Raw genomic sequence first — 26,599 nt, 5'->3', positions numbered from 1 at the left:
GTAGGGCTGGTTTCGTGGTGACAAATTCCTTCAGTTTTTGTTTGTTTGGGAAGACCTTTATCTCTCCTTCTATTCTAAATGACAGACTTGCTGGATAAAGGATTCTCGGCTGCATAGGACTACAATATTTTTAAGAACCCCCTTTTATCTTTTATAACTTTATATTTCCTTTATCTCATGATTAGAGCCCTGGCTATGAATAGCATTAGATAAAATTGTAATATCATGTTAATCTTCATTTGCAATCCTCACATTGCACATACAGCATTATTAGAATAACAGTGACAGCCTACCATCCACAATATTATTCCTACCTAGGAACAACTTCAGATATTTTAAGCTATTCTTTTTGTCCCTGGATTAAATCCCACTTGGATATATGGTCCAATTACAGCATTTAAAATCTCTTGGAATAATTTGGCTTCATGTGGTTATCTCACCAACTAAAAATGCACTTAATTACATTTATTCCAGTTAAGTGTTAATGGCTTATGCTACTAAGATACACATTTTATTCCATTCCTTTTATCACAATTAATATTGACTTGCCTTCTAAGGATTCCTGAGACAGATTCACTGAGTCATTTGAAATTGAAATTAAAAAATAATACTGAACATTGGCTAAATAAGAAGACTAGAAAGCATCTTCAGGGCTTTTGTTCTTAAAATGTGTCGATATCCTGGCCTTCTGAAAAATGTACCATCAAGTAAATATGTAGTGACCTTCTGATAAACTAGTTAATGATATTCATGTTCAAGGTAAGAAAATGACTCTATTTAAAAACATACATGAGTTTCAAAGTCCCAAAGAACGTCCCTTTGACAGCCTGAGAGAGGACCTTTTGAATGGTTCCACTTCATTTCAGTTGTTTTAAATTAAAAAAAAAAAAAAAAGACTTTCTGTTGTGCTGGGTGATGCATTATTTTTGAAAGTGTAGGTTTTTTCATCATCTTGTGTATCTATTCACTGATCTCTTCTTTAGAGTTAAAGCGCGTTGAAAGTCATTAGAAAAATATGTTCAGAGACTATCTCCAAAGTAATTTGCTTTATTGTATCTATTACCCTGTTTCTTTTTCTTTTATGGAATTGTTCAATAAAGTAGTTGCTCACATTCAACCTAATATGTTAGAGAAAGAAAAAGAATTTAATTCAGTGTAATGGGCAACATCCTGCTCAGCTTCATAATTACACTAAAATGCACTTCTGGCACTGCTCATTCACTCTTGACAAATTAATGAGAGTTCATGTGACACTTTCTCTGCCTGCATGAAACAAAATCTTCACAGTTGATCCGACTGAGTGGTTGGTAGAATTGTTTATTGGAATTTGCTTTTATTCTTCCTTATAATAATTTTTGATGACTGTTTCCCAAAATCAATTGAATATTTTATATTTCTTCATTTCAATAAAGTTAAGCTGACTCAGTTTTGTTGAAATTCATACAATTATAAATATAAACAGTTGGTTAAGTGAGTGACTCTTCATTCTGGCTCAGTTCATGCTCTCATGGTCGTGAGACAGCCCTGTGTCAGGTTGTTTGCTGAACACGGAGTCTGTTTGAAGATTCACTCCCCCTCTCTCTCTCTGCCCCTCCCCTGCTTGAGCGTGCGCGTGCACGCACGCGCACGTGTGCGCACACACACACACACACACACACACACACACACATAGTTTTATTTAAATCCAAGTTAGTTAACATATAGTGTAATAAAGATTTCAGGAATAGAATTTAGTGATTCATGACTTACATATAGCAGCCAGTGCCTATCCCAACAAGTTCCCTACTTAATGCCCATCACCCATTCAGCCCATCCCCCTACCAAACACTCCTCCAGCATTTAATAATATTTTCAGAAATAGTAACACACATATTCATAGGGGTTTATGCCTGAATATCAACTCATAACTTAATGCTCTGTAATTTATGTTGCATTTACTGGGATATATGAATAACTGCTTTATTTATTTTATTTTTCTTTTAGTTGGAATTAATTCCTAATTTTGGGAAGGATGTTCACTGAAGTTGTCATTTAGCAAAGTTATTATTTATTTCAGTAGTATTTAAGGACTTTTTAATTTATCTCATTTAGTTCTTATAACACAGTTGTTAGACTTTAAAAAAATTTTTTTAACTTTTTTTTTAAGTTTATTTATTTTTAAGAGAGAGACAGAGTATGAGCTGGGGAGGGGCAGAGAGAGAGAGGGGGACACAGAATCCAAAGCAGGCTCCAGGCTCTGAGCTGTCACCACAAAGCCCAACACGGGGCTTGAACTCACAAACTGCAAGATCATGACCTGAGCTGAAGTCAGATGCTTAACCAACTGAGCCACTCAGGCGCCCTGGACTTTTTAAATCTTAATTCCCAAATCAAGAACTGGCTCAGAGCAATCATGTACCTTACATAAATCCACTCACCTAGAAAGTGTCAAATATAATGTGAAATTAAAGTCTGTTCTCCTAAACACAATACCACTGGCCTATATTTAGTTGGAAACACAAGATGGAGACATAGTGACTTCCTGTCTTTCACTAAGCATGAATACATTGTTATAATAGAAAATATATGCTTTCTTGTTTTTTATACTTTTTGGTATATACAGTTGCAAAGTATAACCCCACTACATTCCATTTAATTTGAGTAAAGATTGACCTAAGTAATGAACCAATGATTAGGTCTGAGAGACTTTCACTGCCTTCTAATATGCCTGACAACTCTGCTTTTCCTAAAGGTTCACAAACAGTCAGAATGGCTAGAATGGTAAAAGATAAGCAAATCTGATCATTGTCCTCTAGGAAAACCAGCATTTCTGATAGACTTCCCTTTGCCATTGAACAAGTATATTTTCTGTTATCAACATTTTGTTTTATCATTGCCATTTTTTCCCAGGAGGAATATACTTATTTAAGTGTAGACAGTAAGAAAGGACCAAATATACAAATGAGAAAAAAATATCAGAGTGTGTTTTAACTCTTTGACATGGTTTCTACACAGATTTAACTGGTACAACTACTTACTATTGTATCTATTCTCTCTGCCACTGACTCAAGGGGAATAATTCAGTGAATCAAAATTGTCAGAACAGGAGTGTACATAAACTACTAACATATAAAACACTGACATGAAAAGAAATCCTGTGGGATAGTGTCCAATGAGAAATGAAAAGAAAAATCCCCAAACAAGCAAACAATCACACTAAGTGTGATTGTTTGCTTTCCTTGACATTGTTTTTCACACAGATTAGCAACCAAATGTCTTAATTTCTAATGTAGATCTCTACTGAATGCATCTCTACACCGTGCCATTTATTTTTAAACTGGTAATCTACCACATTGTGCTAAATCCATTCTTTGACTCCCATTATTTTTAATCTGCCTCCTGGAAGAATTTTTGGTATCATAATACCTCTTATACATAATACATAAGACTCTTTTTCCTGCTCACTGTATTGCTCGCCAGTAATGGCGGTTGAAGTTTCCTGTTTTGATTGATTGGCATTTAAATGCCAAGTAGAGTATTAAGAGTTAGTACCTTCCCTGACTAGACTATAATAATATAATTAGAACTCAATAATAGTAATATAATTATGCACAAAGGAGATCATGTGTTAAAAGCACCAGTAAAATTGTGCTTGTGGTAAAATCAGTGCCAAATTTGCAGTTCCTCGAAGAGTTTCAAAGATGTGTAAAAGAGAGCAAACACAAGTTTTTCTTTGTTTTGTTGTTTTTATTTTCAAATTAGGCTATTATATTGGCTGTTATAGCTCAAGATCTTAGCCAAGTCACTCAAAACTTATAAGCATCAATTTACACATTGGTAAAGAGGGATAACTATGCCTAATTTGTTATATAGCTGTGAAGATTAATTATGATATGGTGTAGAACATACCTGGCTTATATATGACACAGAATATATGCTCTGTATAGAAGAGGTATTGTTTATGAAATTCCTATCAAACTTTTATGTAGCATAAGAGGCAGTGGCTGCCTAAATATTCGTGTTACATTTTTTTTTAGAAACAATAATGCAGAAAATAAGAAGAGTTCATAAAATAACACATAACACATGACTTCAGCATATACAGAAAACAGTGTACACAGGACCTTCAGATAATTTGAAAGTAGTAAAATATACACCCAGTTTTATTAGCTGAATGGGAAGAATTGGACAAACACTACAGGTAGTATGAAAAAACAATGGTGCTGTAGATATTTATTTCGTGATTCATGTAACTTTTAAAAGGAAAAATATTTGTATATCAAGAGAAAGAGATATTTAAAATAAGTTGATTAAAACAGTGTTACTTCAAGTCATTAAAGTAGAAAACACTTTTTATTGAAATGTGGCTAACACACAATGTTATATTAGTTTCAGTTGTACAACATAACATTTCAATCAGTCTATACATTATGATGTGCTCACCACAGTGTAGCTGCCACCTACAGAGCTATTAAAATAGTGTTGACTATACTCCTTATGCCGTAACTTCTGTTTCTGTGACTTATTCCACAATTGACAGTCTGTACATCCCACTCTCCTTCGCACATTTTACCTATCCCTCAATCCTCTCCTTCTGGCAACCATCAGTTTGTTCTCTATTTATGGATCTGTTTCTGCTTTATTTGTTTGTTCGTTGCTTTATTTTGTTTTCGAGATTCCACATACAAGTGAAATCATATGGTATTTGCCTTTCTCTGTCTGATTTTTTACATTTAGCAAAATACCCTCTACGTCCATCCATGTTGTTGCAAAACATCCTTTTGTATGGCTGAGCAATATTCCATTGTGGATATATCACATCTTCTTTATCCTTCCATCTACCAATGTACACTTACGTTGCCTCCATATCTTGGCTATTGTGAATAATGTGGCAAAAACCACAGGGATTTCGTATTTTTTTTTGGAATTAGTGTTTTTGATAAAACATTTTGATTAATAAGAATAGTCATTAAAATGAGTTATGTTTCATAAGTACTGGTTTTATATTCACAATCATAAATCACAATCATAAATCACTGGCATGGAACCTACGGATAGTTAAAATTTTTTTTAATGTTTATTTGTTTTTTGAGAGAGAGAGAAATAGAGCATGAGTGGGGGAGGGGAAGAGAGAGAGTGGGAGACACAGAATCCGAAGTGGGCTCCATGTTCTGAGCTGTCAGCACAAGCCCAGTGTGAGACTTGAACTCACAAGCTGTGAGATCATGACCTGAGCCGAAGTTGGATGCTTAATGAACTGAGCTACCCAGGCACCCTTACAGATAGTTTAAAGGAAGACACAACCCATCCACATCTATGTTATGAACAATGCTTAACAAATGAGCTCAGCATTTCCTGTAGCTGTGACACAGATATAGGAAGATAGTACAAATTAGTTTAAAATTTCATTTTCCTTTATCAAATCTTTATGATAACATTCATTCATACTACCCCAAATTTGGATTTGCTTGTATGAAACATACCTTAAGGACCAAATATTTGAAGGTTTGTATATTTTCTGGCCCCTTAGGGTGTAAAGGGGTTCAGCCTGAGGGAAACAATTACTAAGAATAGCTACTGCCTTTGTCAATGATACTTTTTATTTTTGCAGATGAATTAGCATATATGAAAATAGAAATGGCATTAATGTAAGTAGAACAAGCAGAAAAAACTTTTTTCTCTGACTAGCAGATATGATATATATGTAGGACAAAATCACAAATGCCAAAGTGAATAGTAAAGTAATGAAAGCAAAGTGGAAACCAATTACTGCTAGGAGCTATGTATCTAAATAAGACAGTTGTAAAAGGGAAAGATAGCCACATGTAAAATGATCAGTGACAATGGAGACACAGTTATCCAGCTGGAGGAGAAGTATAAGGGGTGGGAAAATGATCAAAAACATACCTGGCCATGCAGATAGCATAAACAGGGTACAGAGTTTCCTGCTCATAATGGTTGTATAATGAAGGGGCTTGCAAATGACAGCATAGTAGCCAAAGGACATGGAAATTCAAATTGAAATTCAGCCACTCCCATGAACACAAAGAAAAATAGTTGGGCTGCACAGCTGTTATAGGAAATGATATTATCCCTGGTGATAATTGTCTCCAGATATCTAGGAATACATACAGTGTAAATGAGATTTCTAAGAGAGGTTCCAGCTAAGAAATATATAGGTATTTCTTTCTCTTTCATTTTTATTTCATTTAAAGATATATGACAACATTGATGAATCTGGAAGACATTAGTTTAGATGAAATAAGTCAGTCACAAAAGAACAAAAAATGGATAAATCCACTTTTATGAGGTATTAAAATTAGTCTAACTCATAGAAATGGAGAATAGATGGTGGCTGCCTTGGGACAGGTTGGGGTGGGCAATGGGGAATTGATGATAGTTGCTATATGTGGGGAATAAGCTTAGGAATTCTCTGAGCCTGCACTGATGGGTTAGCAAGGCATAAATAATTAGAAAGCCATAGGATGAACACACCCAAGTTTGGGTAAATAAGATTAGGTAAATGGGGCAAAGGCCCCCAGTTTAGGACAAAGATATGGGACAATAGCAGAAAGATGGTTTCACAGGAAGGAAGGAAGGACCAAATTAGGTAAACAGGCAAATAGGGCTATAGACCACAACAGTGCAGAGTTGCCCAGAGTGGAGCTAATTAGCAAAAGAAAGCACCTTGTTGAACCTGAGGTAGCATGCTCTGTCTTTCTTGTCCCCTAGACCAGTTTAGGTAAACAGAGGTGGGTCCTTCCCACCCAGCAGCAGAATCTTGTTTTGTATTTACCCAAATCCCTAACACCACATATCTCCAAAACCCCCTTTTCCCCATGCCCATGACTTAATGTTCATGGTTTCATTGTGTCTCTATGCACATCATTCACTCTTGTAAGCCTTCTGATCCTAATAAAAATGGAGCAAGGACCCTTACTCAGGGCTCTTGTCTCCTCCCGGGCATTAGCTTCTCTCACATTTTTAATCCTGTGTCCCACTCTCTTGCTAGACAAGAGAGAACTCCAGACCCAAAGTCTACGACACTACAAAGTTCACTTCTGTAAAAGGAGCAAGTTCTGAAGATGTTGAATATGAATATTATTAAAGAATATTGTTTGCTATAGTACATTTTTACCTACAGTTAACAATACTATATTGTGGCCTTAAAATATAAGTGGGTAGATCTCATATTAAATGTTCTCATCACTTTATAAATATAATTTGTACTGATTTTCAACTGTAGCAGTTAGATATAGAGACCAATATTAACAATAATCCTTACTTTTTCCTGATAGCTAATTATTCTCTATGACAGGTTCATTTCCATCCCTATAGTGCATTATATATACCAGATTTATTGGACACTGGCCTTATCAGTGGGGAAGTATATGTTAAGAGGTTATAGAACCCTGTTTGCCAGCTATTTGTCTTATTTAACACACAAATTATACTTCAGAGAAGATGAAATTGAGAAACCATTTATAAGTTTTCTCCTACATTTTGAATCTCCTTCAGTTTTCTATTATTTATTTTCTTTTTTTCTTCTCTAACAACTCCTGTATTTGTCAATTGAATAAATTGCATAGAGATCATTAGGAATGTTGCACCACTAATTAGGATTATATTATATTTTCTATTACTAAAAAGTAATTTATATAATTTAGAATACTTTTTTTGTACCCATAATTCTTACTTTAGTCTCTCTCTGTCTCTCTCGCTCTCTCTTTCTCTCTCACACACACATCTCTACATCTTTCTAAAATACTTTAGTCATTTAATACCTTAAGTAGAATGAGTGGAAGAGTAGTTTAACAGGTGAAATTCTAGTTTTATAGATTTTTTTTGCTCTGCTATAAATTTATATAAATATAAATATAAATTTATATAAATATAAAATTTTGCTCTGCTATAAAGCTTTCACAAAGTTTCTACAAAACCTAAAAGATTTTGTCTAGGCATTAAATAATTCAGACACATGTCTTGTGTCAAACGTGTCCAAAAGTAGAGAAAGAAGTATAATTAATATTTCAGCATAGTTAGAGAGTGGAGCTTACATTCTATGAAATTAGAGAAAATAAACTGATCCTACATATCTAAAACAGCTATTACTTCATAATTTTCTACAGTATGTGCAAATGTATGCTTACTATATATAGTATACTATGCTATATATATTCTATAGTATGTATGTATGCATACATGTTTGTATATATGTATCTACCTGTATATCTACCTATATCTACTGAGTAATTATGGAATTTGTAAATATGGAGATTTGGCAACACGAATACAAAAGTATATATTATTAGAGATTGCTTTTTTTTTAACCAACAGATAATTTGTATGGACATACCTATTAAGTGTGCAATGTTTCTTGTTTTTTAAATATGTTTTTTTAAATGAAAACTTTCACATTTTTTTCTGTAAATCATATGGCATTTGAAGAATTTTTTTTCCTAGAAAAATGACAAGATGGTGAGGGAATTCCTGTCAATGAAAATCATATAATTATATTTTCTGTATAGATTAAATAAAATATATCAATATTTACAGAGCCTCTCCATTCCTGATGATAATTGTTTTCCTAAACAAAACTCAAACTATGATACTGTATAAAACAATAGTTGCTCAAGAAGTTGCAACTAACAATGTGTTCAGAAGACTGAGAACTAGAAAGACATATGAAGTTATTATAATTGAATGGGAAATATATTAAAGGTGCTTCTTAATTGTTAGAAAGAAACAAAGAATGAATAAGGAAACAGGAAGGCCATTGTGACTTGAAGAATTCCTTGAATTTCATGTTTGTATATTTTAAATTGCCATGTGGTATGTGGCTAATTCATGACACCACAGCCTTTCGTTATCTGGAGAAAAATACAATCTTCCTTGCCCTGTCCATGAAGGCTCGCCTGACTTGCTGATTCCTTAGGCTGTAAATAAATGGGTTCAGCATGGGGGCCACTGAGGTGTTTAGCACAGCAACTCCCTTGCTCAGAGACACTGTGTCTTTTGCTGATGGATTAATGTACATGAAAATGCAGCTGCCATAGGAGATGGAGATGACAATCATATGGGATGAACATGTGGAAAAGGCCTTTTTCCTCTGACTAGTAGAAGGAATTCTTAAAATTGTTCTGATGATATATGTGTAAGACAGAAATATCAAGGCCAAAGTGAACATTAAAGTGAACACAGCACAGGAAAACCCCAGCGCCTCTAAGAATTTTGTGTCTGAACAGGAAAGTTGCAGCAGGGGAAAATAATCACAGGTAAAATGGTCAATAATATTAGACCTACAGTAATTAAGATTTAGGAGCAACATGAGTGCGGGGAATATGATTAAGAATGACGTTAGCCACGAAGAGAAGACAAGGAGTATGCAGACTCTGTGATTCATGATGGTCATGTAATGCAGAGGTTTGCAGATGGCAATGTAACGGTCATAGGACATGGCGGCCAGAAGGTAAAATTCAGTGACTCCCAAGAGAATGAAAAAAAATAGCTGGGCAATGCAGTCATTAAAGGAAATGGTTTTATCTCCAGTCATCATGGTGCCCAGGAACTTGGGTATGCTGACAGTTGTGAATGAAACCTCTAATACGGAGAAGTTTCTGAGGAAGAAATACATGGGGGTCTGGAGGTGGGAATCCAGCAGGGTAAGGGTGATAATGGTCAGGTTGCCAGTGATGCTGAGCATGTAGGTGACGAGCAGAGAGACAAAGATCACCACCTGAAGCTGTGGGTCATCTGACAATCCCAGGAGGATAAACTCTGTTATTTCTGTGTGGTTTCTCATTCCTCAGTTGCTTATTTGTTGTCCTCCAGCCAGATCTCTAGGAGAAAGCCCAAGGAACAAATTTTGAACGTAGATTAACAGAAGTTTAAGTGTAGAGCCAGAGTTTTGCTGAAATAGTATGTCATTTCATCTACAGGGGAAAGTTTAAGAGTCTTTGATTTATTTTTCTCAGCACACTAAACATCTGTGCTGAAAACTCCTGTGAGCTCCTCCACTACATTGTGCCTGTCTGAAAGTTAGCACAGATTCTTACCCTCAAAGCCATTGCAACCCAATCCAGTGCCTAGAAGAGTCATAGAAGGCTTAAAATAAACACATGTCTCATTCATTGATTAAGTGATGTTGAGTTTGTTGTTGAATCAAACACACCCATGAGGTGAAGTTCTCTATTGTATTTCAAATTCCAGGCTGCAGATCACACAGGCTGGGTCTTAGTTTTGCAAAAGCTTTTTTTTTTTTTTTTTTTTTTTTAGTTTATCTACTTTTCAAGATGTATGTATCCGCTAGGCCTAAATTCCCTATATCAAGTAAATATATAACAAAGATATGTAAAAGAAACCCCAATTTTTTGGATATACAATTTAGTTTTTTAAAAGTGTTTAGTGTTTATTTATTTTGTGTGAGAGAGAGACAGCACAAGTGGAAGGGGCAGAGAGAGAGTGAGAGAGAATCCCCAGCAGGCTCCACACTGCCAGCGAGGAGGTCTATGTGGGGCTCAGACCCACGAAGCCGTAGATCATGACCTGAACCAAAACCAAAAATTGGATGCATAACCCACTCAGGTGCCCCTGAATATGCAATTTAAAAAAGAAAACTTCATAAAACATTATTTTAAAGTTACTTTCATTAAGTTTCTTTAGAATTCATTCCTTCAATTAACTTTATTCCTGTTCAGTAATGTCAGTCTTCCTTTATCAGGGGTTGCTTTTTTGAAAGCGCTAGTTTTTCATAACACCTAGAAATCCCCAAATGCATTCTCATCAAATAGACAATATTTGGTTTCAATCTCAAGATTGAAATTTCTGCTCTATTTAGCTGGCATTGGAGAGCCAGCTTTTAAAAATCTATTATTGCTATTCCATAGTTAATAATGTATCAGTGCACTGTATTTTTACCCTTATTTAAACTTTTTTGCATAGTCTTTTTTTCTCCCGTGTTTCCTTTCAATTTTAAGACTTTTCTGAAAAATAATACCATGATTGACTTTCATACTCTAGCTACTGATGAAACTTTTGAGGGAATGTACGAAAAGCTATGAAGGAAGTTACAATAGGTAAGGAAGGGTTCATGTGAACATCACTGAAAATGAGTACTGATACCCCAGTTTTGTAGGGTCAGAGAACATGTTTAAAGAAACTGTAGGGAGAGATGATCAATATCACAGTCTTGGGGAAGGTATACTATACTATTTTTGTAAAGATGTTAATGAAAATTCAATGAATTGTATTCATTTACCAGCATCAACTAAGCCTGATGCATGTTATGCCTTCATTCATTCAGCAGCCTTTTGGGAGAAATAAACTTCAGTGTTTAACAAGGTGCATATGATTCCTCAAGTCTGAGACCATCCCAAGGATGTATTCATGCAGAGGATAAAGGATATCTCTAAGCATTTAACTCCTCTTTATTGTTTCTTTTTTTCCCCAGTATATGAAATTTATTGTCAAATTGGTTTCCATACAACACCCAGTGCTCATCCCAAAAGGTGCCCTCCTCAATACCCATCACCCACCCCCCTCCCTCCCACCCCCCATCAACCCTCAGTTTGTTCTCAGTTTTTAACAGTCTCTTATGCTTTGGCTCTCTCCCACTCTAACCTCTTTTTTTTTTCCTTCCCCTCCCCCATGGGTTTCTGTTAAGTTTCTCAGGATCCACATAAGAGTGAAAACATATGGTATCTGTCTTTCCCTGTATGGCTTATTTCACTTAGCATCACACTCTCCAGTTCCATCCATGTTGCTACAAAGGGCCATATTTCATTCTTTCTCATTGCCACGTAGTACTCCATTGTGTACATAAACCACAATTTCTTTATCCATTCATCAGTTGATGGACATTTAGGCTCTTTCCATAATTTGGCTATTGTTGAGAGTGCTGCTATAAACATTGGGGTACAAGTGCCCCTATGCATCAGTACTCCTGTATCCCTTGGGTAAATTCCTAGCAGTGCTATTGCTGGGTCATAGGGTAGATCTATTTTTAATTTTTTGAGGAACCTCCTCTTTATTGTTTCTGAAGGCAGATCCATATTTCCCCCTGGAAGAACACGGTTTAGGTTAACCTCTATATTATCTTCCACCCTTTTAGTCAAAATCAAGAATCCCTTCAAGGACCCCTGAGACAGCTCTTTGACATATTCAAAATGAAAGTTAACAATAATACTTCATATTTGTTGAATAAGATGGCCACAAAGTACCTTCAAGGTTTCATTCTGAAAGGACCCCTAGTTAATGCCCTTTCAAATTTTTTACCATCAATTTAGTATTAACAATGACCCTTTAGATAAAGTAGAAACTGATAACTTCTTTGATGCCCAAGATGAGAAAGGGACTCTGTATTAAAGGATATGTGAAGAACCAAAAGGATGTTCCTTTAAGAGATTAAGAGCCTTAGACTGATTCCATTTTATTTGCGGTGCATTTTGTGGTTGTTAATAATGTCCTAGTTGCACTGGGTAGACATATCCCTTAGTAATACAATAACTTTGAGAGGCTAATTGTTTCAACTTTTTCTGTGTTTACTAAATTCACTCTTCAGTTAAACCTTATTAGAGATCATTAGAGAAACTTCATGAATCATGGCTTCCAAGCATTGTGCTTTATGATCACATCACTCTTTCTTTCTTTCTTTTTTTTTTTTTTAACTTTATGAGTAAAGAGTTCTTCAGCATTTTGGCTGATACGTTAGAGGAAAGGAAAATTGTTTAATTCAGTGTTGTGGGTAACATCTAGGTTGGCTTCATAATTACTCTAAATTTACTTTCAATGTTCAATCTTGCTGGGCTTTGGGCCATGGCACAAGTGTTCACTAAGAACTTCTTTTGGTCTGAATAAAGCTAAGACTCCCCTGGAGAAACCAATGAGTGGCTGGAAGGATTGTACCTGTAGGAATTGTTGGCAAATACCAACTCCTAACCTCAAACTTTCAGTTCTTTATTTAGACAAAAATAAGCAAAGAGGAAGAGTACATAAAGTGATAATAAGATTATGATATCAAAACACTATTAATTTTTGGAGTGCCTGGGTGGCTCAGCTGGTTAAGCATCCAACTTTGGCTCAGGTTATGATCTCATGGTTTGTGGGTTGGAGCCCTGTATTGGGCTTTGTGCTGACAGCTCAGAGCCTGGAGTCTACTTCAGATTCTGTGTGTGTGTGTCTCTCTCTGCCCCTTCCCCACTCACTCTCTCTCTTTCTTTCAAAAATAAATAAACATTAAAAAAAAACCACTTAATGTCTTATTCATGACAGTCTAGGGTAAATTACTATCACAGAAAGTATATGGGTTCTGCAATTAGAGAATGTGATTTGAAGATACAAATGGAAGTGTGACTTTGGCAGTTTCTTAAATTCCCTAAGCATCAGTTTTTTTCTGTTTATCATGGAGTTAAAATTTCAAGGGCATCTTCAGAATGAATTTAATAATATATATGCAAGTGCTCTATAAACCATGTGGCACTTACTATGCTTTAAGAAGAACTGGTGTATTTATTTTCTTTTGGTTGAAATTGATTTCCAACTTTGGGCAGAATATTCATAGTTAACTGTAATTGACCAAAACCATTATTCCAATGAAATCCTAAGGACGTTTATATTCTATCTCATATAGCCATTAGGACACATCTATGGAAGTTTTATCTTTATTCCCAATGAAGCATTAGGGTCAGTGTGTTTTTGTACCTTAGATATATTCGTATAGCTAACAAGTGTTTAATCAGAGAATACCTAAAATTAAAGTCTGTTCTCTTAAAGAAAGTACTACATAGTCTATATTAAATTAGAAACACAGGCATAGAGTGGTAATTTCTTGCTTTTTATTTAAGAAAAGGAATAAATTTATATAATAAAATATACTAAGATCTCTTTAATTTATAAATATATCCAGTTGCAAAATACTACTCCAATATACCCTATTTAATATGCTTAAACTTTGAGCTGATAAGTAATGAATCAATGATAAGGTTTGAGAGACTACCATTCCCTCCCCTATGTCCTACTTACCTTGATTTCATACAGTCTCACTGATATGCAGAATGGCTGAAATATAAAAAATATTAGTGGTTTCCATTGTTGTAATCCAGGGAAATCAGTGTCCTGAACACAGTTCCTCTCACTGAACACATTTGGTCTCTACTGTTAATGTTTTTGACTTAAATTTTCCATTTTATCTAGAGGGAATAGATTTCTTTGAGGAAAGAGGGTGAGAAAGGAGCAAATATATGAAAGAGAAAAATTTCAGAAGGTGTTTTAAAACTGTCTGGTACAGTTCCTACATGGATTTTATGTAGCATAAGCTACTTTATGTTTTATCTATTCTCTGCCACTGGCTCAAGGGGAATAATTCAGTGAATCAAATTGCCAGGACAGGACTAGACACAAAACACTAAGGAATATAAAGCATAACACATTTGTACAGAAATTTGAAAAGGAAGCTTGGGGGACAGTGTCCGATGAGACAGAAAAAAATAACAACCTTGTAGTGTTATTTGTTTCTCTTGAGAAATGGAGACCAACAGATTATTTTCCAGACAGAGATTACTATAAAATATCTTAATTCTTACATCAGCTCTCTAACAAATGCATCTCTCCTCCATGCCATTTTTAAAAACTGAGAATCTACCACATTGTATTAAGTCATTCGTTGGCTCCATTAACTTTAATGTGCCTTCCACAGAGAATTTTGGGACTATAATACTGCTAGTACTTTATATTTTGTCCTTGTCACTCTGGTGGCACCAGCAATGGCAGTTGAAGCGTTTCTTCTTTTGATTGATTAGTGTTCCAAAGTATATGCCAACGACAATATTAAGGATGAGTACCTTCCCTGACCAGACTATAATCATATAATCATGGCCAAATGAGATAATGTGAGTGCAAAACACCAATAAAATTGTGCAGGTCCGTAGTAAAAGCTATGCAAAATATGCAGGTCTCTAGATTTGAAAAATGTACACAATAGAGCAAACACAAGTTTTTGTCATTTTGTTTCATTTTTCAAATCAGGTTATCACATTGACTGTGATAGCTCAACACCTCGGGCAAGTTCCTCCAGCTTAGAATTTACACATGTGTGAAAAATAGTGTGAAAATCACTAAAATTTGCCATATAGCTGTGACAGCTCAATATGATATGATTTAGGACATATCTAGTTGAGCAAATGGCATAGAGTAAATATTCTCTACAGAAGAGATACTATTATTTGTGAAATTCCTATCAAACTTCCAGGTGCCATGTCTTGGTGACTGCCTAATGTTTATCAATCTCATATGTTTCAATATAATACAGATAAACAAGGAGAGCATATAAAATAAGACAATGTATGCCTTAAGCATAAGTAGAAAATAAAAGACATATGACTTTCAAATAGTTTATATACAGTAAAATAAACACTCAACCCTATATCAGAGTGGAAAGAATTAGATACTGCAGATAGTATGCAAAAAATATGGTTGTTATAGATACTGTATTTCATATATTTTATAACTTTAAGAAAGAAACTTAGATATTAGTACAAGAAAATAAAATATAAAGAGTATGTTTTTAAAACATTTTACTCCATTAGCCATTATAGTATACAATATTTTTACTATTTGGAGCAATCAGCAAAATGGTATGTTTTATATCCACTGCCTTTCTATTCAGAATTGTAAATCAATGAGGAAATGGAACGTATACACACTTTGAAAGAAAGACACAACATAGTTACTTTCAGTGTACAAGAAAGCTTAAGCAAATGAGCACAGCCTTGCAAGTATCTGTGAGATGGATATGGAAGCATATTGTAGAAGTCAAAATTTTGTTTTTCCTTTAGTGGATCTTCCCAATAACATCCTTTCATGTTAATACATACTTTCATTTGTTTCTAGAAAACACTACTTTATGAAGCAAGTTTTGGAAAGCTTGTTTTACTTGCTGGTTCCTCAGGGTATAAATAAAAGGGTTCAACATAGGGGCAATTGAGGTGTTGAGAATAGCTACCCCTTTGGTCAGTGATGCTCTTTCTTTTGCTGAAGGCTTGACATACATGAATATACAGCTCCCATAAGAGATGGAAATGACAATCAAGTGAGAGGAACATGTGGAGAAAGCCTTTTTCCTCTGAGTAGCAGACGGGATTCTCAGAATGGTGCTAAGAATGCACATGTAGGAAAGAATCACCAATGCCAATGTGAAGAGCAGAGTAACAAAAGCAAAGTAAAAGCCAATCATCTCTAAAAGCCATGTATCTGAGCATGAGAGTTGTAAAATGGGGAAATAGTCACAGGAGAAATGATCAATTACATTGGCAGCACAGAAATCTAGCTGGAGGATGAGCATGAGTGGTGGGAAAATGGTAAGGAATCCCCCCAGCCATGACCCAAAGACCAGTAGGGTGCAGATTTTCTTGTTCATGATGGTGGTGTAGTGAAGAGGCCTGCAGATGGCAACGTAGCGATCAAAAGACATGGCAGTGAGAAGAAAAAACTCAGACACACCCATGAAGATGAAGAAAAATAGCTGAGCTAAACAATCGTTATAGGAAATGGTCTTGACTTTAGTAATGATTGTCCCCAAAAATCTGGGGATAGACACACTGGTGAATATAATTTCTAAGAAGGAGAAATTCCTCAGGAAGTAATACATAGGAGTCTTGAGATGAAAGTCTGTTAAGGTGAGGATGATGATGGTTAGGTTTCCGGTGACACTTAATACATAAGCCATAAACAGAAAGATAAAAATTATAATCTGAAGCTTTGGGTCATCTGAGATGCCTAAGAGAACAAATTCTGTAATCACTGTATGGTTTCTCATGCTGATTTTTTATTTTCTTTAAGCAAAATCTGTTGCAAAACAAAACAGAAAGAAAATGTGCATAGTAAAGGAGTTGAAGATTTAAATGTTTGTATTATTAGCCCCAAGAAATGAAGCCAATGGAACTTTTTTCCTGTTTGCATTTTTGCAATATCCACTCAGTCCCATTACAGCAGAAGCATTTTGCACATCCTGTTGAAAAGGAAAAATGTATTCACAGATCTATGTTAAAAGTCCCCTCATGAGTGACTGTATACCACATCTATACCTGTGAGCAAATTTGTAACCAAATTTCTAATAGTGCACTACATCTTTTAATATTTAGCTATTCATTTTCATTTTATTTTAATTCCAGTATAGTTAACATACACTGTTATATTCATTTCAGGTGTACAATATAGTGATTCCAGAGTTCCATACATCACCCAATGCTCATCCTGACAAATGAACTCCTTAAACCCCATCACCTATTTTACCCATCCCTCTGCAAACCTCCTCTCTGGTAACCATAATCTTGTTCTCTATGGTTAAGAGTGTGTTTCTTGGCTTGACAAAGCAGGAAAGAATATCTAATGGGAAAAAGAATGTCTCTTCAACAAATGGTATTGGGAAAACTGGTCAGGACATGCAAAAGAATGAAAATACACCCCTTTCTTAGACCATACACAAACTCCAAATGGATTAAAGACCTAAATGGGAGACCTGAAACCATAAAAATTCTAGAGGAGGGCACAGGCAGCAATGTCTCTGACATCAGCTTTAGCAACACTTTACTAGATATGTCTCCTGAGTCAAAGGAAATATGTTTCTGCAACAATACTCTGTTTCTAATTTAGATATTGAGACATTGTTTTCCAGTTTCTAAGACTGTGTTCTTAGGACCAAAATGTCCAATTTTGAGTTTTAATTTTGATGCCATTTACAAACCTTATTGTCTTATAAAATTGGGTAGAAGCTGATGACCAAATCACAATTCCTGAGCTTAATAGTAGCTATGATTAATGTTATTCTTTTTTTTTTTTAATGTTTATTTATTTTTGAGAGAGAGAGTGAGACAGAGTGTGAGTGGGGGAGGGCCAGAGAGAGGGAGACACAGAATCGGAAGCAGGCTCCAGGCTCCGAGCTGTCAGCACAGAGCCCGACATGGGGCTCGAACTCATGGACAGTGAGATCATGACCAGAGCTGAAGTCGGATGCCCAACCGACTGAGCCACCCAGGTGCCCCAATGTTATTCTTAATATATATTCTTTTAAATATGAGCAGAGGAAATAAATGTGTTGTCTATCAGGAAATATTAGAATTTCCTTAGTGATAGATAAGAGTAAAGTTCTCTATTTATGAGAAAGAAAACTAAAGCCAGAGATATTAGTTAATACTCACATAGGTAGAGCTATATCAATAATCTATTTTGACAGCATACTGTTTCACTTATGTCATTTTTATGTTCCTTATTTAAATTAACAACTGTTTTCTGTTTTTTCTTTTTCCACTATTTATCTTTTAAAACTCTCAAATTTGTCTGAGGGCAAGCAGGAACTGATAAGGAAGTGTTTTTGATAACAAAACCTTTCATTGTCTTCTTTCTAGGAGACTAAATAAGTAGAATAAATAAAATTCTTTGTAAAATTTACTTTATAGAAACCACAAATTTCTAAAATGTAGACTATATGACTTTTACCTGTCTTTTTCTCTTTTTATTCTTAAAAATCAATCAGATTTTATCTACGGTCTAAGTCCTCAATAATATTTGCTGTATTTTTTTTTTTTTCCCTATGGGGTGAACTGGGTAAGTCTGTAGGAGTAACTGTCAGGCTTGTATTGTGTCTTTTTCTTTTCTTTTCTTTATTCCTGACAATCAGCATTCTCTTCCTTTAGGAACAGACACATATTTGTTGTAACATACCGGCAAAATTGGCAGATCAAAAGGCAGAGACTATTTCTGTATTTTGAAACATGACTGGAATGCTAAAATATAAAATTTGTTTTAGTAAATATGCTGATATGATAAATTGGGAATCACCCTGCTTTATTCCAACAAAGTAACCTTTGGAATGGGAGAAAGATAAACACATTTATTGACAAATCTAGAACATACTTACGTTTTGATATGTCTAATGATTCCAGTCATAAATACAACCTCAGATTTTCTTATTTACTTAATATGTGAGAGAGAATGCATTCATAAACTACTTCAGGATACTTTGTCATCAGTTCTCCCATGCCTCTGTTATGTAAAAGCCTCTCATACTGAGAAAAAGGCAGGCTTGAGTGCATGCAAGCTTTCTATAGCCTCTGCTCTAAGTGAAGGAATTTCTCTTTATCACTTTTATCTTTCCATATAACCACAAACATTGTTCTGACCTGAACTTAATGAAGTTCTTAAGTTCTTAAGTTCTAAGAGTTCTTTAAGTGATTTCCAGGGAATACTGCCTTATGACTGGAAGTTAAAACATTTCAAAGCTCCCTGGATAAGAGGAAGATTGACTACTATCCAAAGATAAACCAATTTTACCTTCCCTGGTCACTGTATAAATCCCCCAAGAGACCTCGGTCAAGAAAGGAAAGGTGCAAGGACAGATAAACTCAGATGTGTAGTGATGCCATGACACGCGTCTTTCCAGAAAGCTAAGTGATACAGTGAGGTAAAAGCAAAAGTGTACCTGCTAGCATATACAATCATCCTGGTTTCCCTTTGGCTGTACTTACTTTTCCTAATATGCCCATGGCACTTAGTGTACATTCAGGAGGTAATTTATTCTCAGTTCCTTTGGGACTCTTTAAATACAGAGCTGAGCCACATGGTAGTGGACTCTTCATTGAAGGTGGCACCAAAGCTTTATTAATTGATACATTCCCACTTGTATAAAGTAGAATGAATACATAAACAACTTATTTCATTTATTTTTGTTGTGCATTTTTATTATTAACTTTAAAATGAAAATGTCCTCACTGGTTACCAAATTTGTTATAAAAAATCATAAAACATAAAAACATTCTGACTTGAGTGTTAGGTTATTGCCCACCCTCTCCCAAAAACATTTGGATGAAATCCTCTGCCAGATATAAAAATCTTCCCAGAAATCCTTCATCTTGTCACCTGTCAGCCCCAACCAGCTTACTACATCTGTACTCCTTATGACCCAACTGTGGATCTCATTATGCCTTGAAAATGCCTGTTCTGTGCTCAACAAACTTACTTATGCTCTCTTTTTCAAGTTATTAATTGTTTTTTTTTTAATTTGATTATAGTGCACACACGCTGTTACATTAGTTTCAGGTGTACAGCTTAGTGTTTGACAAGTTTATACATTACACTGTGTTCACACAAGTATAGCTACCAGCTCCCATTACTTGCTATTACAATATCATTGACTGTAATCCTTTTGGTGTCTTTTATTTCCATGATTTATTCATTCCATAACAAAGTCTGTATCTCCCTCTCCCCTTCCCCCATTTTCCTACCCATCCCCCCCCTCCTCTGGCAACTATCAGTTTTTTCTCTGTATTTACAGATATGATTATGCTTTTGGTTTGTTTACTTTTTTTTTTTTAACAGCCACTTATGAGGAGAATCATATGGCATTTTTCTTTCTTGGTCTGAGTCATTTCACTTTACATGATGCCTTCTGTGTCCTTTCATGTGGTCTCATACTTCTCATTTTTCAGGGGAAAAAAAAGGTTTCTTAGTACCCTCAATATATATATGTCTAAATTTAACAGGGCTAAGGCACAGTAATATTTGACCCCTTTCTGCCATTTCAGACTCACTTCTTACCATCCACCCTCACTTTTTCCACTCCAGAATACCTGCGGTTTTATTTGTGTATTTGTTGTAATAATCTTACTTTTTCTTCTCCTTTGGGTCATTCACAGTCACATATGATCTTTACCCTGTTGGAAATGAGGAAAACGTTGGCACTTCAGTTCACTTCTACTCATTCATCAATGATACTTTATTTATATTTATTGCTTTGTTTTTACTTGAGTATTGATGACACACAAAGTTACACGAGTTTCAGGTTATAATACTGCAGTTCAGCAAGTGCATACACTGTGCTGTGTTCACCGTTTAAGAGTAGCTACCACCTGTCACAATACCACACATTTATAAAAGCATTGACTGTATTCCTTATTCTGTACCTTTTATACTCATGACCTATTTATTCCCTAACTAGAAGCCTATACCTCCCACTCCTCTTGCCTATTTTGCCCATCACCCCAACCCCTCCCATCTTGCAAAATCAATTAGTTGTCTGTAATAATGAGTTTGTTTCAGCTTTGGTTGTTTGTTAATTTTTTTTTTTTTTTAGATTCTATATATAAGTGAAATCAGGTGGTATTTGTCTTTGTCTGTCTGGCATATTTTATGTAGCATAATCTCCTCTGTGTCCATCGATGTTGTTTTAAATAGCAATATCTCATCCTCTTTTATAGTTGAATAATGTTTCATTGTATGTGTGTGTGTGTGTGTGTGTGTGTGTGTCTGTGTGCATGTGTGTATAATGTCTTCTTTATCCATTCATCTATGAGTGTGCACTTTGGGTTGCTTCCATATCTTGGTTTTTGTGAATAATGCTCCAAAAACTGCAGGGCTGCATATATCTTTTGGAATTGGTATTTTTAGTTGAATATTTTTATTACTTAGAATAGTAAGAAAAATGATTTGTGTTCCATAACCACTGATTTTATGTTCACAATCATAAATCATTTACATGGGAACTTGGAATGTTTAGCTAATGAACTCAAGATTTCCTATAGCTGTATATAGCAAGATAGTGGAGATTAGAAGGTTAAAATTTCATTTTCTCTTATTAAATATTCATGATAATATTAATTCATCTTAATCAAAATTTTGATGTATTTGTGTGAAACAGTAATTTAAGGACCATATCTTTGAAGGTTTGTGTACTTTCTGGTTCATTAAGGGGTACGTGAAGTGTTTCAACATGGGGACAAAGGAGTTATTGAGAATAGCTACTACTTTTGTCAGTGATGGCCTTTTTTTCCTGCAGAATAATTAGCATATTTGGAAATGGAGGTAACAATCATGTGAGAAATACAAGAGGAGAAAAACTTTTTCTTGTCTGACTGACAGATGTGATATACATGTAGGACAAAATCACAAACGCCAAAGTGAATAGCGAAGTAATCCAAACAAAGTAAAGGCCAATTACTTCTAGGAACCTTGCATCTGAGAATATGGTTGTACAAGGGAAAGATAGTCACATGCAAAGTGGTCAGTGATATTAGAAGCACAGTTATCCGGCTGGAGCAGAAGTATAAGGGGTAGCATAAATGACCAGAAACATGCCCAGTCATGCACAGAGCGTAAACAGGTTGCAGAGATTCCTGTTTTTGATGGTTGTGTAATGAAGGGGTTTGCAAATGGCAACATAGTGGTCAAGGGACATGGCGATTAGGATGGGAAGTTCAGCCACCTCCATGAAAAGAAAGAGAAATTCTTCTGGGTGGCTCAGTCGGTTGAGCGTCCGACTTCAGCTCAGGTCACGATCTCACGGTTCGTGAGTTCGAGTCCCGCGTCAGGCTCTGGGATGATGGCTCGGAGCTTGCTTCCGATTCTGTGTCTCCCTCTCTCTCTGCCCCTCTCCCATTCATGCTCTGTCTCTCTCTGTCTCAAAAATAAATAAACATTTAAAAAATTAAAAAAAAATTTCTTGCGCTATACAATTATTATAAGAAATGTTTTTGTCTTTGGTAATAATTGCCCTCAGAAATCTAGGAATATATATAGTTGTAAAGGAGAGTTCTAAGAAAGAGAAGTTCCAGGTAAGAAATACATAGGCATGTGTAGATCCATAGATCATCACCAGGTTAGAGTGATGATTAGTCAGGTTTCCAGTGACACATATATGTATGTGATGAATAAAAAGATGAAAATCACAATCAGAAGATCAGGATCATCATAAAGGCCCAGCAGGACAAACTGATCATTTTGTGCTTGTTCATTTCCTTCTCTTTTCTTTCCTCTTTTTTTAACAATATGTGACAGTGTTAATGGATTTGGAGAACATTAGGTTAGATGAAATAAGTCAGTCACATGACAGAAGAACAAAAAAAGGATAAATCCACTTTTATGAAGTGTTAAAGTTGGTCAAACTCATAGAAATGGAGGATAGATGGTGGCTGCCTTGGGACAGGTTGGAGTGGCCAATGGGGAATTGATGGTAGCTGCTATAAAGTTCCATTCTGTGGGGCTCCTGGGTGGCTCAGTTGGTTAAGTGTCTGACTTTGGCTCACATCATGATATTTTGGCCATGAGTTCAAGCCCTGTGTCAGGCTCTGTGCTGACAGCTCAGAGCCTGAAGCCTGCTTTGGATTCTTTGTCTCCCTCTCTCTCTGCCCCTCCCCCACTCATGCTCTGTCTCTCTCTCTCTCTCTCTCTCTCTCTCACTCAAAAATACACATTAAGAAGAAAAAAGTTAAGTTCTGTTAGAGGAATAAGTTCTGAGAATGTTGAAGATGAATATTGTTGAAGAACATTGTTTGCTGTAGTACATTTGCTTACAGTTAATACTATATTGTGCTTTTGAGAAATAAGAGGGTAGATTTTGTGTTAAATATTCTCACCACCTAATAAATATAATTTGTACTGATTCCAAACTATAGTGGTTAGATATAAAGACCAATATTAACAATAACAATCACTGCTATTTATTGTTAGCTGTTTATACTATATGCCTGACAGGTTCATTTCCATCCCTAAGTACATTATATATGCCAGATTTATCTGACACCTGCCTTATCAATGGGGAAGTATATGTTGAGAGGTTATAGAAACCCTCAGTTTGCCAACTATTTGCCTTATTTAGCATACAAATTATACTTCAGAGAAGATGAAATTGAGAAACCATGCATAGGTTTTCCCTTACACTTTGAGTCTCCTTCATTTTTCTATAATTTATTTTGTTTCTTTCTCAACAACTCCTGTGATATATTCCTCAATTGAATAAATTGCATAGTGATCATTAGGCATGTTGGGCTACTAATTAGGATTGTAGTATATTTTCTATTACTAAAAAGTAGTTCATATAATTTAGATTACATTTTAAGTTTCCACAATTCTTATTTAATGTACACACACACACACACACACACACACACACATCTTTCCAAAATACTTTAGGCACTTAATGCCTTACATAGAGTGAGTGGAAGAATATTATCAGGTGATATTTTATTTTATATGAAATGGATAAATTTTCTTCTTATGAAGCTTTTATTTTCTATGAAACCTAAATGATTTTGTTTAGGCATTAAATAATTTAGATACATGTCCTGTTGGAAACTTGTCCAAAACTAGAGAAGAAGCTATACATATGTATTTCAGCATAGTCAGAAAATGGAGCTTACCCTCCATGGAATTAGAGAAAGTGACTTATCTTACATATCTAAAACAGATATTGCTTCACTATTGTCACACAATATGTGTACACATGTATATGCATATATATATTTACCTGTATATCTACCTATATCTACTGAGTACAGGATTTGGAAATATGAAGATGTATTTATATTGTTAAAGATCTACACTTCTTTTAGCCAATAGGTAAATTACATGCACATACTCCATTAAGTGAGCAGTATTTCTTGGTTTTTAAATGAAAGCATTCACATGTTCTATAAATCACATGGCAGTTAAATAATTTTTTCCCTAGAGAAGTGGCAAGATGTTTAAGGGAAATTCTGTCAAATATCAATGAAATAATAAAATTGTGTTTTCTGTATAGAGTAAGTAAAATATCATAACAGTATTTACACACTGTCCCCTCCATTCCTGGTGATAATGGTTTTCCTAAACAAAACTTAAAGTACAACTTTATTTTATAAAACAATTATTGCTCGAGAAGTTGCAACTAACAAAGTGTTCAGAAAATGGAACCTTTAGAAAGACGTATGAAATTACTGCAATTGAATGGGAAATATATTATAGTGCTTGTAAGCTGTTAAAAACAGAGAACAAAAGTATAAGGATGACAGGAAGGCCATTGTGATTTGAAGAAGTTCCTTGAATTTCATGTTTGTATATTTTAAATTGCTGTGCAAGTGTGTGTCTAATTTATGACACCACAGCATTTCATTTGCTTGAGAAAAATACTATCTTCCTTGCCTTGTCCATGAAGGCTCGCCTGACTTGCTGATTCCTTAGGCTGTAAATAAATGGGTTCAGCATGGGGGCCACTGAGGTGTTTAGCACAGCAACTCCCTTGCTCAGAGACACTGTGTCTTTTGCTGATGGATTAATGTACATGAAAATGCAGCTGCCATAGGAGATGGAGATGACAATCATATGGGATGAACATGTGGAAAAGGCCTTTTTCCTCTGACTAGTAGAAGGAATTCTTAAAATTGTTCTGATGATATGTGTGTAAGACAGAAATATCAAGGCCAAAGTGAACATTAAAGTGAACACAGCACAGGAAAACCCCAGCGCCTCTAAGAATTTTGTGTCTGAACAGGAAAGTTGCAGCAGGGGAAAATAATCACAGGTAAAATGGTCAATAATATTAGACCTACAGTAATTAAGGTTTAGGAGCAACATGAGTGCGGGGAATATGATTAAGAATGACGTTAGCCACGAAGAGAAGACAAGGAGTATGCAGACTCTGTGATTCATGATGGTCATGTAATGCAGAGGTTTGCAGATGGCAATGTAACGGTCATAGGACATGGCGGCCAGAAGGTAAAATTCAGTGACTCCCAAGAGAATGTAAAAAAATAGCTGAGCAATGCAGTCATTAAAGGAAATGGTTTTATCTCCAGTCATCATGGTGCCCAGGAACTTGGGTATGCTGACAGTTGTGAATGAAACCTCTAATAAGGAGAAGTTTCTGAGGAAGAAATACATGGGGGTCTGGAGGTGGGAATCCAGCAGGGTAAGGGTGATAATGGTCAGGTTGCCAGTGATGCTGAGCATGTAGGTGACGAGCAGAGAGACAAAGATCACCACCTGAAGCTGTGGGTCATCTGACAATCCCAGGAGGATAAACTCTGTTATTTCTGTGTGGTTTCTCATTCCTCAGTTGCTTATTTATTGTTTTCTCCAAACCTCCAGAAGAAAGCCCGAGGAACAAACTCGAAGAGTGGTTAACAAAGGTCCAAGTGTGAAGCCAGAATTTTGCTTAAATAGTATGTCATTTCCTCTGCAGGGGAAATTTTAAGTGAATTGATAATAGCAATGACCTGTTAATTTCTTCTGTTTTGTAGGAGAAAACGCTTGTTTAGGCAGGTTTGAAAACATTCAATATCACAAAACTTGAAGTGCTAGAGCAGGGTTTTTCCCCAGGCTTTTCTGACTCCAAATATTACCTTTTAACTTTCAGAGACATGCCCGTGACGTTTCTTTCCAGTGAGAACTACTTTGTGCTTTTGTTCCAATTGTACACCAGTTTCTTTTTCTCTGTAACTTAAACTTTAATTACACTGAGAATCCTAAAAAATGGAAAGATACTGTATTTTTTAATATAGAGTGTGTTTTGTCCTTCAGCATTGATCAACTTTTGCTAACGCTCAGCTTTTACAATTCTTCCTAGTACCTCACAAAGTCAGATATATTACAGTCATCACTACCAGCAACCTTAGGTGTTAGAGTTACAGGCAAGAAAGAGGCAGAAAATAATTTAAGCTGGAAGAGCTTAGAACTGAGCTTGATCACATCTGAATCCCTGGCAATATTTTATAATTTTTCAGCCTATGTGTAGTTATTATGACCCATGTTCCTATACAAATGATTTTTCCTTCTATTTAAAACATTATTATTATTGTTGTTGTTGAAGAATTTCCCTCAG

At 35.4% G+C, this 26,599-nt stretch overlaps 3 protein-coding genes and 2 pseudogenes across 3 annotated transcripts; all 5 read right to left on the bottom strand.

Moving 5' to 3' along the window:
• Positions 1-985: 985 nt before the first annotated feature.
• On the bottom strand, positions 986-6,177 carry LOC102965103 (annotated as a pseudogene).
• A 2,668-nt stretch (positions 6,178-8,845) lies between these two features.
• Positions 8,846-9,796, bottom strand: LOC102964804 (olfactory receptor 6C1). Its single transcript, XM_007081570.2, has one exon. The coding sequence runs from the start codon at positions 9,779-9,781 to the stop codon at positions 8,846-8,848; it is 936 nt and encodes a 311-aa protein (XP_007081632.2). The 5' UTR covers positions 9,782-9,796.
• A 6,054-nt stretch (positions 9,797-15,850) lies between these two features.
• Positions 15,851-16,789, bottom strand: LOC102964520 (olfactory receptor 6C3-like). Its single transcript, XM_015537236.2, has one exon. It carries the CDS (start codon positions 16,787-16,789, stop codon positions 15,851-15,853), a length of 939 nt encoding a protein of 312 aa, XP_015392722.2.
• Positions 16,790-21,630: 4,841 nt separating this feature from the next.
• On the bottom strand, positions 21,631-24,168 carry LOC122240530 (annotated as a pseudogene).
• A 720-nt stretch (positions 24,169-24,888) lies between these two features.
• On the bottom strand, positions 24,889-25,827 carry LOC102951268 (olfactory receptor 6C1-like). Its single transcript, XM_007081446.1, has one exon. The coding sequence runs from the start codon at positions 25,825-25,827 to the stop codon at positions 24,889-24,891; it is 939 nt and encodes a 312-aa protein (XP_007081508.1).
• Between the last annotated feature and the right edge of the window lie 772 nt (positions 25,828-26,599).

The sequence above is a fragment of the Panthera tigris genome, chromosome B4 (assembly GCF_018350195.1).
Source record: "Panthera tigris isolate Pti1 chromosome B4, P.tigris_Pti1_mat1.1, whole genome shotgun sequence".
Taxonomy (NCBI): Eukaryota; Metazoa; Chordata; class Mammalia; order Carnivora; family Felidae; genus Panthera; species Panthera tigris.
This window is presented reverse-complemented; position numbering and strand designations above follow the sequence as displayed.